The sequence below is a fragment of the Lampris incognitus genome, chromosome 2, assembly GCF_029633865.1.
Source record: "Lampris incognitus isolate fLamInc1 chromosome 2, fLamInc1.hap2, whole genome shotgun sequence".
Taxonomy (NCBI): Eukaryota; Metazoa; Chordata; class Actinopteri; order Lampriformes; family Lampridae; genus Lampris; species Lampris incognitus.
Genome location: NC_079212.1, coordinates 130779637 through 130800297, shown reverse-complemented (window position 1 = coordinate 130800297; position 20661 = coordinate 130779637). Strand labels below are relative to the sequence as shown.

Genomic DNA, 20661 nt, shown 5'->3' with positions numbered 1-20661 from the left:
CGTCTCAGGGCAACACAGTGATCCTGACGGTGGTGGATCGCTTCAGCAAGGGTGTTCACCTGGTGGCTTTGCCTAAGCTTCCTTCTGCTTCAGAAACCGCTGACCTCCTGATGAGCCACGTCTTCCGTTTGCATGGACTTCCCAAGGACATTGTGTCAGACAGAGGGCCCCAGTTTGTTTCCCGTGTGTGGCGTGCTTTCTGCAAGGGGTTGGGCGCCTCGGTCAGCCTTTCGTCGGGATATCATCCGCAGACTAACGGACAGACTGAGAGGATGAACCAGAGTGTGGAATCTGCTCTCCGTTGCGTCGCTGCCAAGAAGCCAACCTCCTGGAGTCAGTTTCTCCCCTGGGTCGAGTATGCGGTCAGCTCCGCCACCGGCCTCTCGCCCTTTGAGGCATCCCTGGGTTACCAGCCGCCCGTCTTCTCTGCACAGGAGTCCGAAGTGGAGGTTCCCTCCGTGCAGACTCATCTGGACCGCTGTCGTCGTGTCTGGGAGATCACCAGGGCTGCGCTGCTCCGTGCTACGGAACGTGCCAGACGAGGAGCTAACCGTCGCCGATCCACAGCACCAGCTTACCAACCCGGACAGAGAGTCTGGCTGTCCACCAAGGATCTCCCCCTTCAGTCCTCTGCCAAGAAGCTGAATCCCCAGTTCGTTGGACCCTTCGAGATCCAGGAAGTACCCAGTCCTGCAGTTGTGCGTCTTAAGCTCCCGGCCTCCATGAAGATCCATCCGGTTTTTCATGTGTCCCGAGTAAAGCCTGTCTCCGAGAGCCCCCTTATGCCTCCGGCCCCAGCTCCGCCTCCCCCTGAGATTGTGGATGGGCATCCACAGTGGAAGGTCCGTCGGCTGATGGACGTCCGACGCAGGGGACGGGGGTTCCAGTATTTGGTTGACTGGGAGGGCTATGGGGTGGAGGAACGAAGCTGGGTATCCCGCCAGCTCATCATGGACCCTGGTCTGCTCGCTGAGTTCTATCGCCGTCACCCTGACAAGCCTGGCAGGTCGCCTGGTGGCTCCCGTAGAGGGGGGGGGGTACTGTTAGGGCTCGGTCTGTTGACCAACCTGGCAACCAGCAATGAGAGCGGGGGAAGGGCGCGTCTGAAACACCTGCAGCCTACCTACTCGTTAACCACTCTAGTATAAGTTTGTTTGCTTTCCAGAACTCGTCGCGAGTTCGTCCTGAACAGTCCCGTGAGTAAATTCTTCGTCTCGAGTTTTGTGACATTTCTATGTCTCCCGGTGGAGTACAGATTGTAGTATTCTCCGTGTTTTTGCTTGTTTGATTATTCCCTTGTGTCAGTTCTCCTTGAGAGCTTGTTCGGAGAAGAACTCTCTTTGTGTTTTCCCCATTGGATTTTCCCATCGTGATTTTCTAGTTGAGATCAAGTTTTTGATATTCTAATTTCTCCTCTCTCACTGTGGATCTTATTACTCGGTTGGACTTCTACCTTAAAGGAGCAGTTTGTGTTTTTTTCCCTTTCGGACTTTAAAGGAGCAGTTTGTGTTTTTTTTCCCTTTCGGACTTTAAAGGATCAGTTTACGTTTTTTCCCTTTCGGACTTTAAAGGAGCAGTTTACGTTTTTTTCCCTTTCGGACTTTAAGGGAGCAGTTTACGTTTTTTCCCATTTTTAAGAAGCTATTCTCAAGTTCCGCCTGAAGCGCCTCCCCCTTCTGTCCAGGCCCGGCCGGCTCTCCTCTACGAGTCCTGCCAGGTTGGTGCTTTACTTTGTCTTGTGTTGTCGCTATTGGGTTCGTTCTACAAACCTTAACAAGGCTGCTGGCTTACAGCTGGAGTCAGATTAGATAAAGTAGCTGTGCACTTTGAACACATTTTGTTCTTCCTAAGCTGGTAAAAACAGGAATTTCGGACCTCGGAGCTGCTTCTCACTGTCTGGGGTGGGCTCTATCAGCAGCATTGGGTCCCTACCCAGTAAGCAGAGGGAGAAATTGAAAGGAGGGGTGGGGTAAGGATGCAGTCAGTCCTAGCAGTCAGTGTGCACTGTAATGCTGACTGCAAGGAGATTGCCTTTTCTTTGTTTGGATAAGCGGAAACTTTTGGTGCTATGTAACAACATCTCATTACTCTCTTTTATCTGCATCCTTATCTTGTGAGAGATATCTCTGAGAGGAGGGAGGGGTCGGGCTGGGTTTGATTGATGGCATTGTCGTTGTTGTCCTGGGTAGAAAAGATTGCTCTACTTTTCCCAGAACTTTCTGACCCTTTCTAAATATCAGCAGCATGGTGCTGAAGGCCATAGTTTACGTTGACGGTAAGCGTGTGGACCCCCACTCTGTTTAAAAGAACCCCGTCCATTCTAAAATATTTTTGTTGCTCCCAGAACAGGTTGACGTTGTCAATGAAGCTCAGTTTTTGAGCAGTGCATGTAGAGGAAAGCCAGGTATGGAATGTCAGCAAGCAGCTTAAACGTTTAATTCCTTTACCTAAAGTGGGACCTGAAAAAATATCTGAGCTAGAACTTATTGTACAATGTCCATACAGTGTATGAAGTCCCTTTTTAACAGCTTTGAGCCATGTGTCATTCCAGGATGAATGTCATTTGTTTAAATTTTCACAATAAGTGTGCCGTGCCCGGATGGTGGAAAAACACTTGAGGCAGCGTTTGGACCATGTCGCTATCCTAAACTTTGCTTTTAATATCGCTTGTCATATGGTCACCTACCAGCAGAGAAAAACGAGGTGGTGACATATGCTTCTACGTAAACGAAGGTTGGTGTACGGATGTCACAGTGTTGAAGAAATCATGCAGCCCTCACTTAGAGACCTTTTTCATTGACTGTCAACCATTCTATTCACCGTGGGAATTCTCATCATTTATTCTGGTCGGTGTCTATATCGCACAGCAGGCCTGTGTTAAGGAGGCATCAAAACACCTGGCTGATCAAATTACAAACATGGAGCACAAATATCCAGACTCCCTACTCATTATCCTTGGGGATTCTAACAGAGCAAATCTCAGCCACGAACTGCCAAAATACAGACCGCATGTTAAGTGTCCCAGCAGAGACAAAAATACTCTGGGTCATTGTTACACAATATTAACGGACGTCTATGGCTCTGTCCCTGTGCAGCCCTGGGCCTATCTGATCACTGTCTGATTTATCTTATCCCAACCTACAGGCAGAAACTAAAATCTGCAAAGTGTGTGATTAAAACTGTGAGGAAATGGACCAATGAGTCAAAACTGGAGCTCCAGGCCTGCCGAGACTGCACTGACTGAGAGTTTTTGAGGCTGCATCTACAGACTTGGACAAATTTACTGACACTGTTACATCTTAGATCTGCTTTTATGAGGACATGTGTGTGCCCACCAAAACTTTCTGTACCTTTAACAATAAGCCCTGGTTCACAGCAAAACTTAGTCAGCTTCGTCAGGTCAAAGAGGAAGCCTACAGGAGTAGAGATAGGATCCGGTATAACAAAGCCAGAAATATGCCCACAAAGGAGATCGGAGTGGCTAAAAGGTGCTACTCTGAAAAGTTGAAAAACAGATTTTCTGCCAACGATCCATCATCAGTCTGGAGTGGTTTGAAAGACATTACCAGCTATAGGGGACCCCCCCCCACACACACGCACACGCACACGCACACACACGCGCACTGCAGGGAACCATCAACTGATGACCTAAATGGTTTTTACTGCAGGTTTGAAAAGCAAATTTTCACACCCTTCACCCTCTCCGGCCACAACACACAATCAACTGCACTCCCTGCCAGCCACTCTCTCCTCTCCACCGAACCCCCACCTGCACTCATAATCTGTGTTGAGGACGTGCACCAGCTCATCCAGAGACAGAAGATCAGGAAGGCACCGGGCCTGGATGGTGTGTCACCTTCCTGTCATAAAGTTTGTGCTGACCAGCTGGCCCAAATTTTCACACTGATTTCCTTCTTTTTTTTTTTGGGACCCCCCCCCCCCCTTTCTCCCCAATTGCATCCAGCCGATAACCCCACTCTTCTGAGCTGTCCCCCTCTGCCAATCTGAGGAGGGCTGCAGACAACCACATGCCTCCTCCGATACATGTGGAGTCGCCAGTCACTTTTCACCTGACAGTGAGGAGTTTCACCAGGGGGATGGAGCACGTAGGAGGATCACGCTATTCCCCCCAGTTCTCCCTTCCCCCCAAATAGGTGCCCTGACTGATCAGAGGAGGCGCTAGTGCAGTTTGGTGCAGTTTGCACCAAACACCAAAGCAGCTTCTTTCCTCACGCTACTGAGCACAAGGAACACAAATGAAATACGGTAGTCCACAATGAGTGTGTTGCTGGACCCAACAGGACATGTCACGTGATTCACTTGCATTTAGCCAAAGACTGTGATCAGGCTAGTTTTTTTGTACAGTTTAAACCTGGGGATAAAAATGTCTTATTTGAGAACAAAAGGACATTAAATAATGTATTTTAAGTATTTCAAATATAATTTTTAAAAGTATTTTGTTACAAATTACATTTTATTTTTTCCTGTCCAGCAAAATACAAATGACAAAATACTCAAAAGTAATAAAATACATATTTTAAATGTACTTAATTGAAATACTGCCCATCTTTGTCTAAATTGCACTTTGAAAGATGTGTGCTTATTAGGTTGCGCTATAATGGCTATGACCGGTCTTATTTTCCATATCAAAACAAGTATTTTTCTACATGAAAACATATGATCAACCTTGCTTCGATCAGTAACACGTTTGTAGGTTTTTTTTTTAAAGACGTTCAGCAAATCTGCAGTTTGTGTGAGACAAAGTGAATGATACTCCAGTTTTTTTTTTTTTGGCAGCTATCAAGACAGTTCAAGGTATTTTTGTCACATCACCTTCATTGTGTAGTATAATGTCAAAAAATTTTGTTTTGATTATGTCTGAGAAGGGACATTGTTGCAGTATTTGAGCATTGCTATATGGTGGCCATATGAATATGAAATAAAAGCTATAAAGGCCATGTGAAGTATATTGATAAGGTCTAGTCTTTATGGGCAGTAGTCTGTCTTGTGGTTGCAAGCAGTTCTGTCTACTAGGCACTGTGCTCCAAATGTTGGCTGTGCCATTCATCCTTCCTTTTAATTTAAAGTGAAGCCAATTTAAATCCACCAATTTCTTTGCTAATTTGGTATCCAGAGGCATCATTTGATTGTGTCTTCACATAACCTTATTAATAATTTTACATGTTTTCCTGTAAACACTGAAACAGGTGTGAGGACGCAGACACCAATGCACACATATGTACTGACATAGTATGTGTGGGCACACAAATGCACCAATGCATGCACATAAACAACTGGGTCTATTTTAAGCATGGCCAAATTCATAGTTTTCTCTCCACTTTACCGGCTTTGGTTTGCTTACCTGGGTCTCACATCTTGCTACTGTAATGCTTCTCACATGCTTTGGAGGTTTTCCCCCAACTTCAACAACTATTTTCAACAAGGATGATACACCTCAGGTGAACTATGGTGGAAGTAAAAGTAAATATTTAATGATTTTATGTGCTTGTTTTCCCAGAATAAAAGAAAAAGGTATACATACAGAATAGCTATAGCAATAGGTAGAGTTAAATGCTTAAAGAAAGCACTTCTACTGCTTAATGATTTTAGCTATTTGATTATTTGAATGATGAATATGATTGGTGATGGTCTCTCCCATATGTCATTTTCTTTAGTATATCAAAGCCTTTTACAACAAAACGTGGATTGAGAGATATGAGGAGCCCATTGGAGCAGAGACGGCCACCCTTCTGTGGTCCATCACAGTGTCCATATTTGCTATTGGCGGTCTTCTTGGAGCACTCATCGTCTCACTGATGGTCAAAGTCCTAGGGAGGTAGGGTCACTCATTCCAGAATACAAATAATGACTTCCATGTTGCTCATAATTGATGAAAATTCCTCAACAGGTAGGTCTTTTTCAACATGTCTCCGTTTCTTTTTCTTTTCTTTTTTTTTACCGACTAGGTTTAATGGCATTGCACAATTAACTTCTAGCCCTGCACTGGTCCTCCATAATGAGCTGTGGAGAGCCTGATGCAGTATAACAGCACCTCTCCTTTCATCTCTACTCTTGTCAACTCTTTCTCTTCCTCTCTCTTCCTCTCCTTTCTGTCAGTGTCTCTGCATCCATCCATCTCTGCCTGTCATTTCCTCATCCCTCTAGCTTTTTCCTCTTAGTCTCCATCCCATCAACTCTTTATCCACTCATGTTCATTCACCACCAGTGCAGTGCAAGAATAGAGGGAAGAATTAGAGAGATAAGAGAGAATGTACAAAGCATAATGGTAATGAGGTCAAAGTGCCCGCTGTCCCAGCATTCACAGTAGGGTGAGGCATCTGAGATTTCATTAACATTTTTTCATAAAGCTGATAGTTTTATCCAAAGCGACTTGCAAATAGTTCCCCACGGTGCCAGAGTGAGCCAGAGGCAAATTTTGGGCTCAAACAGTAAACCACAGCGTTGTAATACCAGCTTATTAGTCTGCTGCACCACACAAGTGGAGTGGGTGGCAATCATGCACTTCAACGCTCGGTTTCTGGCATCTTCTCTTAGGCAGTCAGTTGATGGCTGCTAGCTGCTCTCAGCAGCAGTGCATCTTCCAGCAGACAGTCCTGCTCTGCTGTGAGATTATGACACTGGAGTGCTTGACTGAAGCTCCAGTAATTGCCAGTTAAAGTTACAATGAAATCGTCATTTCTTTCTGTGTTATTTATATGTAGGAGAATTTCTTAAAATTTTGAATGGGTGCATAAGTGCAGCACAAAGTCCAAAAGAATACATAAGAACATATTAAACACTGTTTGAACTAAATGGTATCTGTAAACAGTGTAAAAAATGGTTAGCTGAATGTAACAGAACATAGCCAATAAGAGAGAGATCAGGTGATTCTATTTGCATGGAGGTGGAAATTCACCAAGAGGGTCTTCGTACTTCATTCTTACTCTTACATTTGTGTTGTTAATTTTCACTAGGGGAAAGACACAGAGGACTGATTAATAGTACACTGTGACTCAGAAGGACTCACTCAGCGCTTGGCTTTGATTCTCCATTTCCCTCTTTGAGTTACTGACAGTTGTCATGGTCATATTGTTGACATTTCTGGCATGATGTCTCTGCAGACCTTTTATTTGTCCCTCTGCACCTCCAATGTATGCATGCCAAGGGAATGAGAGAATGGGAGGTTTTTGGACAAGCTCTAGATTCCAGACTTCTCTCTAATCTCGCACAAAATCCTGGTCTCCATCAGAGCTACTGATTCACTTACTACCTTCAACAAAAGCTTTCCTCTTCAAGGCCATCGTTAATCATAAAGTTGTCTCTGGTGGCAAGTTGCTATGCATATGAATTGATGCCAGTTGTTATTTTTGCACCCATACTCTCCTGTTTAGCCCTTTTCTACTTACACTTGACAGCTTAATTTGCCTGTTTTCTGATTTGTGGCATGTACATCTTCATAATTTGATTCTCCTATTCCCCAACTTTTGAGGGTTTAAGTGATATTTGATGATCAACTACACCTACACTAAATCGACATACACTCTTGGCTATGACATGATCACAGTATGGCGCTTGATCAGGCCAATTGGAAACTTTAATTTGTCTCACATCTGTAACCAATCCCTACAAACTGGTGTTTTTCCAAACAAAATGAAAACAACCAATGTTATACCAATCTATAAGTCTGGTGATAGACATGTCCTTTCAAATTATAGACCTGTTTCCTTACTTCTACAGTTCTCAAATATACTAGAAAAAAATATACTTTTCAAGAGTACATGACTTCATCACAAAACATAATGTACTGTATGATCAGCAATATGGTTTTAGAGCAAACAGAACAACTTCATTTGCACTTACAGAATTTATAGATGAAATAACAATGGCAATAGAAAACAAAAAATATGCAATAGGGGTGTTTCTGGATCTAAAAAAAAGCATTTGACACCGTAGACCATGAATTATTACTGAAAAAAACTACAATCATATGGAATTAGAGAACTGCACTCTCCTGGTTAACCAGCTGTCTAAAAGACAGATATCAATATGTTCAATTACAAAACTTCAAATCTTACCTACTGAAAGTCACACGTGGGGTCCCCCAGGACTCAGTGTTGGGACCATTACTGTTTATTCTGTATATGAACAATATTTGTGAAGTGTCTGAATCTCTGAAAGCCATTTTATTTGCTGATGACACATGTATTTTGCTGTGGGGATAATCTGGATCAACTCCTGGATATAGTGGAAAAGGAACTGATGACATTAAAGATGTGGTTTGATGCTAACAAACTAACATTGAATTTAAGTAAAACAAAATTTATAATCTTTGGTAACCGTAAAATTAACTCAACAAGAAACTCGTGATTAACAATGTAGAAATAGAAAGAGTCACTGAAATTAAATTTCTTGGGGTAATAGTGGACAATAAATTATGTGGGAAACCACATATGAATTATACCAAGGCTGAAGTATCCAAATCAGTTGCAATACTATTCAAAGTCAAAGTTCTTCTAAATCTAAATCTACTGTGTGGAAGTGTTGGGGAACATATATATAAAACCAACACTGATTCAATCTTCATTATCCAAAAAGAGCCATAAGGATAGTAAGCAAAGCCAATTACAGAGAACCAATAAACCAACTCTTTATCAAACTAAAAACACTAAAATTCAAAGATCTGGTGGACTTTAAAACTGCTCAAATCATGTACAAAGTATTAAATCATGGAGTACCCAACAGTATCCAGGGGTTGTTCCAGTTGAGGGAAAGTAATTATGACCTGAGAGGAATATGTGCATTTAAACAAAACCTAGTAAGGGCAAATGCAAAATATCATTGTGTCACAACCAAAGGAGTCAAGATATGGAACAATTGCAGTGATGAAATGAAAACTTGTGAATCAATCATCAAATTTAAAAGTCTCTTTAAAAATAATATTTTGAACAGATATGGGATGGAGCAGTGACATCTTGTTTGAGTTGTTCTTGAGTTGTTCTACTGTTTGCTCTGCACTTGCTTTGTTCTTGTTCTGTTGAATGAATTATCTTTGTTTGATTTACTAGACATCATGGTCACTTGTGGTAGATGATTGAGTTTTCATTTAAATCACACAGTTCACTTTTGAAATATTAAAATAGAAAAAGGGGGTAGGACTAGAAAAGTTTTTTTTAACTTCTGCCTACTCCTTTTCGAACTGCTGAGATTTGAAACAAATGTTTGATGATGATATCGCGTGCTTGTTTTGATTTTTTTTCTCTTTTGTTTTCTTTTATTATACATTTTCTTTTTTTTTTAACATTCAAAATAAACGGAATCTATCTATCAGTCAATCAATCAATCAATCAATCTATCTATCTATCTATCTATCTATCTATCTATCTAGATCTATCTGCCTGGTGCTGACTCTTGTAGGTAACTTTGGATAAAAGTGTCAGCCAAATTAGTAAATCTAAATGTCTGGTTTCAGTAAGTACAGTACTGGCCATAATGACACTTGAAATATGATTGACTCTCACTTTGACAATTCCCACTCATGTCTTAAGTCTTCAAGTAATAACATGGAATATATATAAGAACAGCCTTTTAGTGTCAGCATACACTGATCAGCCAAAACATTAAAACCACCTGCCTAATATTGTGTAGGTCCCCTCATGCCATCAAATCAGTTCTGATCCATTGAGATATGGAATCCACAAGATCCCTGAAGGTGTCCTCTGGTATCTGGCACCAAGATGTAAGCAGCAGATCCTTTAAGTCATGTACGTTGCGAGGTGGGGCCTCCATGGATTGGACTTGTTTTTCCAGCACATCCCACAGATGCTTGATCGGATTGAGATCTGGGGAATTTGGAGGCCAAGGTAGCACCTTGAACTCTGTGTTATGTTCCTCAAACCATTCCTGAACAATTTTTGAACTGTGGCTGGGTGTATTAACCTGCTGAAAAAGGCCACTGCCATCAGGGAATACTGTTGCCATGAAGGGGTGTACTTGGTCTGCAACAATGTTTTGGTTGGTACATGTCAAAGTAGCATCCACATGAGTGCCAGGACCCAAGGTTTCCCAGCAAAACATTGCCCAGAGCTTCACACTGCCTCTACCGTCTTGCCTTCTTCCCATAGTGCATCCCAGTGCCATCTCTTCCCCAGGTAAATGATGCACATGCACCCTGCCATCCACATGTTGTAAAAGAAAATGTGATTCATCAGACCAGGCCACCTTCTTCTATTGCTCCATGGTCTGGCTCTGCTCATGTGCCCATTGTACTTTCTTTCAGTGGTGAACAGGTGTCATCCTGGGCACTCTAACCGGTCTGTGGCTATGCAGCACCATACACAGCAAGCTGTGATGCACTGTGTGTCCTGACACCTGTCTATCACAGCCAGCATTAACAGCAATTTGAGACAACAGTAGCCCTTCTATGGGATCGGACCAGACGGGCTATCCTTCGCTCCCCACACGCATCAATGACCCTCGGGTGACCATGACCCTTTTGCTGGTTCAGTGTTTGTCCTTTTTTGACCACTTTTGGTAGGTACTGACCACTGCATATCGGGAACACCCCACAAGACCTGCCGTTTTTGAGATGTTCTGACCCAACCGTCTAGCCATCACAATTTGGCCCTTGTCAAAGTTGCTCAGATTCTTATGCTTGCCCATTTTTCCTGCTTCCAACACATCAACTTCAAGAACTGACATATCTCCCCCCTTCACAGGTGCCATAGTAACAAGATAATCAATGCTATTCACTTACTTGTCAGTGCTTTTAATGTTTTGGCTGATTGATGTAACTTGCTATTATGAACACAGTACAGACAGACTGTGCCACTTCAGTGCAGAGAATCCATCCATCCATCCATCCATCCATCCATCCATCCATTAACCAGACCGCTTATCCTGCTCTCAGGGTTGCGGGGATGCTGGAGCCTATTCCAGCAGTCATTGGGTGGCAGGCGGGGAGACACCCTGGACAGGCCGCTAGGCCATCACAGGGCCGACGCACACACACCCCCATTCATTCATAGGGAGAATTTAGTACAGCCAATTCACCTGTCTTATGTGTCTTTGGACTGTGGGAGGAAAACCGGAGTCCCCGGAGGAAACCCACACAGACACGGGGAGAACATGCAAACTCCACACAGAGGATGACCCGGAATGACCCACCAAGGTTGGACTACCCTGGGGCTCGAACCCAAGACCTTCTTGCTGTGAGGCGACCGCGCTAACCACTGCACCACCATGCCGCCTCTATGCAGAGAAAACGTTAAGAATTAAAAAACTGCTCCCTACACTGATAAAAATCATCCGTGACGATTTTACTGTTTACTGGCTTAATTACTTTTTTAATTAACATCACTTGACTCATGCTGTAGTTACACAATTATAAATGTGTGGTGTTACAAGAGTGGTGTGCAAACTTTGCTTTATTAAGATAAATATTTTCCCCTGGTGCACCTGTACCAAGCCTTAAGGATGTGAGAATGACTATGACAAAATTATTTTAAAGTGGAAGAAAAATGTTGACATGAGAAAATTACGATGTTTGTTTCAGGCTTTGAGACAAATCATGCATACAGTATTGCAATGCTTTGTGTTTCTCTTAACACCACAAGTCATGAGCAGTAAAGAAATACTGGACATCCAGTGAATAATAAAAGACATTTGTGTTTTGGAAAGGATTGCAACATTAGTGTATCATGATTGAAAGTGGGTGGCACGGTGGCGCAGTGGTTACCGCGGTCGCCTCACAGCAAGAAGATCCTGGGTTCGAGCCCCGCGGTAGTCCAGCCTTGGTGGGTCATCCCGGGTCGTCATCTGTGTGGAGTTTGCATGTTCTCCCCATGTCTGCATGGGTTTCCTGCTCCGGTTTCCTCCCATAGTCCAAAGACCATGTAAGTCAGGTGAATTGGCGGTACTAAATTGTCCCTAGGAATGAATGGGTGTGTGTGTGTGTCTCGGCCCTGTGATGGCCTGGCGGCCTGTCCGGGGTATCTTCCTGCCTGCCGCCCAGTGACTGCTGGAATAGGCTCCGGCGTCCCCGCAACCCTGAGAGCAGGATAAGCGATTAAGACAATGGATGGATGATTGAAAGTGCTCCCTTGAGCATACAGAGCATTTCAGTTCACTGGCAGAAGAAATCGTACCAGCAAAACATTAGTGTGATTAATTTTCTTATGTTTGAATGATGTTTTTAACCAATCAAAATCATTATTACACTTTTGTTGTTGTTTGTGCACAGGGCCATTAAGGAAAGTTGGAAGAATATATACCATTGCCTCGTTTTCAAACACTATTTATATCTCACATTGAGGCTCCAAACGAAGTACACACGTGGCATTTCAATGTCAAGTTCGGTTCTCAAAAAAACAGATTAATTTGGCTGTAGTTAGACTGCACATTAACATCAGCATATCAAGATCAAGATTTCAGTGCAATCTGTTTTAAGAGGGTGAGAAGCTGTCAATCCTAAACCAAGAATAATCAAATCCCCTGATATTTTCTTTCTAGCAAATGACCTGAAGATCATGGGATTATTACTAATTCTATTATGCAAAGACTCTTAGTGTTCTTCAAAGGGCAGATAAGAACATTAAATTCTACTGGGGGTAGAGAAAAAGTAATTTTGCTTCTGTGTGAGGAGCAGCAGTTTTCCAACCTATTCTGTTCCCTGTGATCCAATCCCGGGACCGTTGATGAATTTCTCTATCGACGGGTGCATCCCCCGACTCGCCACACCTTCCAAACACTTGAGCAATGACAAAATCACTCCATTACTTGGTTATCATGTACATTTGAAAAAATCCATTCCCCCGCTAATGATAAAGATGCCAGTAGGGAGCCAAGGTCAAGAAACCTGTCTAATGCACTGATATCTCCTTAAGATTTAAGATTCACCTTGGCTCTCGGGGAAGTCTTCAAGGACTCGATTAAGGCTGAAACTTATTATTCATATTTCTTTCATATATTCCCACAGACTTCTGTGAGCCAGCTGGTGATTTTGCACACTGCCTTTAAAAGTAAGGGAGAGGAGCTGAAAAAAGTACTTGCAATGTTTAAATGAAGAGTAGTTCAAAGTGTGCTTAACTTATGCATTTGAAGTTTAGCTAGCCGGTGTGACTTAAGTCCAAGTGACATTCAGCAGCTTTTTCCATTATTCAGTATTATTTTTTGACAAACTTCTTTATTTGGTATCAATTCTTTATCTGTAAGTTTTTTCATTTGTCATCCACCTTTACGTGAACACGTGAGTGATGAGACTGTTTCATGCTCCCCCAATCACCAAACCCAATCATAATTCCCCATTCACCTGTCAATTACATCCACCACCAAGCCTGTCTGCCTTGGGGAGGAAACATGCATCTCATTACTGCAAATGTAGCAAGGTAAAAGTTTGAAAAAAGCAATTTGTGCATCAATTTGTCATGCCAAACATGAAAAGCATACATATTCCTCATGAATTATTTCCATGACTTAGGCTACTATGATGAAAACTCACCTTCACATGACGCGTGAACGTCCCCCTCCCACAACTTCCTTGAACGTTCAACTGACAATGATAACTATGAATAGCATTTTTTTTTCTGTTCCAGAGTGAAACAGTGGCAGTGGTATCATATGATATATAATAATCATATAGTCATAGGTTAAGCTATGAGTGAGTGCGCGACATACGAAACAGGCCTGTACTGCAATGTATTAAAACTTTTTTTTTCTGTATCTGTATTGATATTCTGCTCCTCATTAGTTGAGCACTACTAACAACACCATTGACGGTTTCGGGAAAAAACGTATATATATATGTATATTCAATTCAATTTATTGTCATTAAAAACAATGTGCAGGCACATGTTAAAAATGAAATGAAATATATATATTTTCTCTCTCTTTCTCCCTAAATATCTAACACATTATTGTAATGCACAGATATGTGGGTATCACTAATGCCAGAGCTTTTTGGCAGAGATAATCTAACCTGCAATTTATTCTTCATTTTTAAAATGTGTACTCATCATCTTATCCTCGGTGACAAAAGAAGTTCTTAGCATGACTGAGGCTTTTCAGCAATGCTTTGCCTCATTTTCGCATAGTTACGTACATCCAAACTTAGAACATGCTCAGATTCCCCAAGGTCGTAGAGTTCTTTCTCCATCATGCATTTGTCGATGCTATTAAATCCATAGTTACCCTCACTGGATCCCATCTCTCTCTTTGTTTCTGCTTCTGCTTCTCCGTTTGGATCACACCTTACAAATTAGGAATTGCATCAGAAAGGAATGAGTATAATATAACTGTGTGTGTGTGTGTGCGTGTGTGTACACGTGTACCCACTCAATAGATGAGAGCTGAGAGCTTTTTGATTTAGTGGTTCTTTTTTGGATTGACATTCTAAAGCGATCACCTTTTCCTTTGAATTAGCATGCATGAATTCCTCCTTCCTGTGTTATCCTCCCGATGAGACCTTGACTGAATGTGAAGCCCTTATTACCCACGCTTCTTTATCCCTGCCTAATATGGTTGCATAATTTGCAGCTCAATCATGTGAGACGTGAGCTTTAAGAATCAAAGTGTTTTCCTCAACTGTACCGGTGAATGTGTGAGGATGTGAGTCAGTGTGTGACCACAGTTGGATAAGACTTGTGCTTTTTGTAAAGTACTTTTGTATTCAGAGGGGACCGTTATTTGAAAGTAGATGCTAAATGACATTAGAGAGTTGACTCCGTATTGACTCTGTGTTTTGGCCTTTGGTAATGCTAGAAAGAAAAGAGAAGCCAACACTTGACAGGAGCGAGAAAATAGGTCATTCCCCTTGGGGGGGGGGGGGGGGGGGGGGGGGACACCTGTCACACCAAAACCAGTGAAACAAAGAAGAGCAAAACAAATCAAATCTAAGTCAAAGAAAGTTGGATCAGTTCATCTGGACAGAGACGTTCCATCACTCATCTAAGTGACCTCTTCAGTCTAAGGTTGGGGATGCTTGCAGTCAGCTGAGACTGAAGAGGTCACTTAGATGAGAGATGAAACGTTTCTGTCAATAAACGTTGTGTCCAGATGAACTGATCCAACTTTGTTTGATTTTTTTTACCTGCGGTATTGTAGGCCGGGAGCCAGGACCAGCCCTCAGGATGTTTTCTGCTACCTTTTTTTCACTATTATTTCTTGTTAGCCTATACCTTGGGCCATCAGAAGTTGATAACGAGCACCCCCAACTTGGCCCCGTTTGGCCACAGGGGGCCAAAAACCCAATTTTTGGGCCATGTTCCTGGCGAAATTATGTACATGCAAATATTAAGGTACTACAATGGCATAAATAGTCATACAAGAATGAAATTTGGTAGAGAGTATCCTGATACATAGGGGGAAGCAGGAAAATATGATTCTGGGGCTTGTTGCAACTCAATTTTAAGATATCACCCACACCATCCCCAAAAAGACAAAAAAAAGTACTGTCCGCCTGACAAATTATAATCAAAATGATTATTCTTCAGCACTTTATGGTGAATATGTATGCCTCACTTGTGTATAGACAACTTCCCTAGTTCTTAAGCTTCAATTTGAGCCCAAGATGACCTTTCTATTTCAAAAATTACTCTTGCTGTGGCCGAAAGTCTTCTCTATACCTCAAATCAGAGAACATTTAATTTTTTAGTCACTAGCATTCCAAATGGGGGTAAGTGCAATTTATTGCATTTAACAATATGTTCATATGTACTGCTTACTACTGCTATCTGAAGTGAACATGAAAAGTGAATACTAAAGAACCTGTAGGAAAACAAATGCTTTTAAATGGTGTCTCATAGGCCTATAGCAATGGGCCTATAGGTCCAAAGCAATGCACTCAAGTAGAAGCCAACCACCAATAGATTACAGTAAACATTTTTTTATTATATTTTTTTTTAGAAAACAGATGGCTTTCATTTTATTAACAACAATGAAACATTAATTCCTACCCTCTTACCCCATCCCATCCCACTGTCCCCAAAAAAACTACACACAATATAGGCAAAGGGAGAAACAACAACAGAAGAAGCCAAAAATTCACCTTCAAAAATAAAAATAATATAAAATAAATCATAATTGGTGGTTGACTGGGATAGTGCGCGTACCACAACACTAGTCCCTAACGCATCAGCATGGGTTTGAATCCGGCCCACTTCCATATGCTGCATGTCCTCCCTTCTCTCTTTCCCCACTCATGTCTCTTTCAACTGTACTATCTAATAAAGCTGAAAACCGAAAAAAATCTAAAAAAATAAAATAAAATCTAAATTGCATTTGATATCTTAATCATCCCCATATTCCTCCTCTTCTTCATCATCATCCATGTTAGTGTGTATTTCCTCAAGGTCATCCTCATCTGTCCCCTCTTCTTCCAAGACATCAACAAGGGCCTGGGGGATGACGTCACCCTCAAACCACAGAGGTTCTAGCTTGCTATCGTCATTTACATGAAACCCATGGTCCAAAGGGGATGGGACTTCTGGGTGGTTTTCATGAGCCCTTTTCCAGATTCCTACTAGGTAGTTCACTCTCTTTATGTGCTGCAAAAGGACTCGCTTGCACGGTGGAAAGGTGGAAAGGTCAATAGAGAGACCTTGTCGCAGCTCGAGGCTTGAGCCACATATTTTCTTGACCTTGACCTCTCTTGCCTCATCAACCTGCTTAACTCGAGGACCAAAGCCATAGAGGCGACAGGTGAACTCTTTGGCACCACTGAGGACAAGCTCATCAAGCTCCCAAGAGTTCCCCACTGCAGCAAAGATCTGAATGAACTTTGAATTCTGATTCAGAATCTTGATCGGTCGCACCTTTCCTTTGCCTTTGAATGCTGAAGTGCAGTCGGCACCAGTGAAGGCATGCAAGGCCAGCAGAGCTGAAACATGTTCTTGTGAATAATTGTCAGCCAGCTGGTTGATATTGATCAGCTTATTTCCCATGTCAAAGATGATGTCAACTGTGAATGATTTGGCGTAGTAGAGGAGAATGAAGAAAATGTCAGTCTTTTGCTCTGACTCTGACTGTTTTGATGTGAGGCATTTTGGTTTGGAAATAATTTATGTAGATGATCACCCTCACATCAGTTTCCTCAAGGTTTGAACAGATCTCAGGTAGAAGTTCTTTTGATATTACTCCAGCATGACATTCTATTTTGAAAGCTTGACCAGCCTCTATGAAGATGACAGGCCTTCTGAGGATCTCTTCCATCATATCTGCAGAGCTCCAGTGCTCGAGAAGTAAATGAATGAATGATTTCTTGTTTTCATCATTTGTGAGGAAAACTTTCCAATCTGCAGGTCGATGAACATTCAGACCACTAACTATGAACCGTTCCCCACAACCTCTACGATCCCTCTCAGCTGATTTTGGTGAATGAAGACGGTCTGCATAAGTGTCTGTGCTGAAAACTGTTTCAGCTGCAGCAGGTAGACATTTGAAGGTGCGCTCTGATATAGTCTTCATTGTCCGGGGCACATCGTTCATGTAGAATGAGGAGTTTCCATCTTGAATGAGAGCACATTGGCTAGGAGAGGGGAGCTGTGCATTCTCAGCATCTTTGATCATGTAGTTCATCCCTTGTGCCTTGTTGGTTTTTGCAAAGAAGCCATCGACTGTTGAGATGGAATATGGCGTCAGAGTCAGGGGATAGCACATCAGGTCAGAGATGCTGATTTGTGACCTTAGTAGCTGTGATTTGATGAAAATCTGAAAGATAAATCCACTTGTAGCCTTATACTGGATTACTCTGGTTTGATGCCATAAGCTTCCTTTTAGGTGTTGTGGAAGAAGACATTGTCTTGAATTTGTTTCTCTTGATAGGATTAAAAAAAAAGGACTTTCTTTGTAAGAAGACGATCACGGATGAACTCTTCTTTTTGAGTTTGGCCATTTTTCAAAGCATTCAGCACATCAGAGCGCATCTCTTCTGGCATAGCAGCGCCTGAAGTCAAACTTGTCAAGGGTTGAGAAGTCTCAAGCTGAAATGGGTTGATGAAACTCTGAAATGCTTCTATTGTTTGCTGCACTTGCTCCTCAGACCGATTGATTTCACGTGGTCTTAGATCTCTTTGCTGCTTCTCTGAATGCTCACCTCGGCTGCTAATCATATTCCACATGGCCTCTACAAACTCTCCTTTAGCATGGGCAGTCAGGATGTGACGTTGGCTGGCTTCATAATTGCTGGTGATTCCACAGATTCCAGCTGAGTATGTTCCAGAACCCGAGTTTGACTTAAGCCATTTCATAGCTGTCTCCTCTATTGTTTTGTCAATGTGGCAGCGGTTGCCTGGGATATGTGATCTGGCTACACTGATTGCTCCAGCGCGCAAAAGTTTCTCTGAACCAGGATGTGTTTCCTCAATGTGTTCAAGAAGGCATCCAAAGTATGTGAGGAATCTAGCATAATTCTGCTGATCTGAGCAGAAAAAGAGGTCTGGCATGATGTTTATAGCAGCTTTGTACCCATCATAGTCATTCATTTTGATTGCGCTGTTCATTGACAGGACAAGCCAGATGCAGTCCATGTATTCCATCCAAAACCGGCCAGTTTCTCCCAGCTCCCCCTTTCTCACTCTTTCTCTAAATGAATTGTATTCTGTTATGTGGTGAGATATATCAGCCGATGATAGAACTTCAGTTAGAGTAGATTAATTCAGGGTATGTTTTTCCAGAAAAAAATTTACCTTCAGCTGAGTGCTCCATGAGTTTCCAGATACTTGTCATAGAGGAGTCTTTCAAGACCTTCTAGCATTGACTTCATAGCTCTGTCCCAATTTTTTCCATCAGTGACCCCAGCCACAGAGCCTGTGGTGATCAGTTTTGCTTCCAAAGCCACTTCGACCCATCCACTCCCTTGACAGTATCTTCGGCCTATACCTTTCAAGTAAGCTCCACAGCAATGGAATGTACCAATGAGGATGATGTGCTTTTTATATTTTTCAGGTTCATTCCATATTTGAGGGTAGGCTTTCATGCAAACACCTAGGTCAAATGTACTGATGGCTTACTCTTGTCCAGCTTCAGAGGATGCGACTTGGCTGCATCTAAGGCATTCTTGAATGGTTGTCAAGTCGGTTATGGGAGCATTGATCATGGGATAATGCCCAATTGTGGTGAGGCATTTTGGAGAACGGCCAGTAACAGACACCCAACCTGACAGACCAGGGATGTGCTGATCGCCGGAGTTGATTTTACAAGCAATGACCCAAATTATATCACTATCTGATGATTTTGAGTGGTATGTGGATGTGTTATTTGAATTGGATGACTCCAAGTTAGCTGGTTCAGATCGTTTCCACTTGTAGTAAGTTGGCAACTCCTGAGCAGGACTTTTAAATGATCATTGTTTTTTTGGAGGTTGAGTGTTCGGATTAGTGTAGGCTGACTCTTGTGTAGGCTGTGTTGTGGTCAGGGCTGCTGCATCTGCACAGGACCCTTGATCTTGCAGGTAGATGCCTACAGCGGTATGAATGGACCCTGCCCCATATACATCTGATACTAGCTGATCGAAATTGTCCCAGTCACAATGGAAGACTGCTCCATCAGGTTGTCTCTTGATAACATCTGAGTTGCTGATTAATGAAGCACTTTCCACAATTGAATTTGCCAGAGCCATTTCAAGTTCTATTGAGTATGTGTAGGACTCACAGTGGCCAAGTCTATTTATCAGAGTGGTGATGCTCTTGGATCGGAAGAGATGGTGTAGTGTCATACATAGTAAGATGTGTTTCTTCATCTTCCATTGACCTGCTGTAACTGCTCTGCAGATGTCTTGAGAAATTGATGATGCCAGACAGCCTCCCGATATGATGGCTTCCTCTCACCGCAGATTAGGTTTAAAACAAATTGGAAAACCTCAGAAGGAATCTCCTCTTTTGGGTCAGGGAGATCCTGAGCTCTAAGAGGCCAAGGGAGTGGTTCAGAATTTTTGAAGGCTTTTAGGATTTTCTTGTGAAGATCATGGCTGATCTCTTTACTCCAATCAGTAATTCCCATCTCATAAGCTGAACGCACTGTCGCCTTCATAGATTCTTGGGATGTACAAAACACTAATGTGTCTTTGTATGGGCAAGATGAGAAGTCGATACTATCTTTGAGATCAGGACAGCATTCGATTTTTAGTCTCAGGTTATGGCTTGTTATCTGAGCAGGAGCTTCTCCAAATTGTCTCAAGGTTTCATTATACAAAACAGTAAGATGAGCAAGTTTCACAACCTGACCCTTTTGAATAAGTTCTGTTTTTATATGAACATACACCCCATTGAAAGCTTTACCGATCATTCCCTTCTTTGTAGTTATTTCATCCGCTGCAGCTGTAGTGTCAGGCTGAGGTGCTCGCTTTACTAAGTACTGCTTGCGACAGCAGTCATGAAATTGAGCCTCCTTAGCAAATAAATCAACTCCCTGGATTTTGCACAACAAATCTTCATCACCTAGTTCCATAGCTTTTTGCTCAATATTTTTGTATGCATTTGATTGGAATTTCTGCAAGCTATATCTATTGCCAGAAGCTTGCTTCACTGTGCCACTTTTGCAGAATATGCAATAATTTCCAAACAAAACGGAAGAATCCACACGCTCACGTGTTGGTCTAGTAGCGTATTTTTCTGCTTGACAATTTCTTGCTAAAGCACGGTTAGCATTACAGAAAAAAATGCGTCGACAGTT

General features: G+C 42.4%; 1 protein-coding gene across 1 annotated transcript in view; it reads left to right on the top strand.

The window, feature by feature from the left end:
• slc2a9l2 (solute carrier family 2 member 9, like 2) overlaps positions 1-20661 on the top strand; it is a 204799-nt gene that overhangs the window by 38694 nt on the left and 145444 nt on the right. The window contains exon 4 of the mRNA XM_056274147.1: positions 5676-5836. Coding sequence (XP_056130122.1) covers positions 5676-5836 — 161 coding nt within the window. The remainder of the gene's footprint in view (positions 1-5675; positions 5837-20661) is intronic.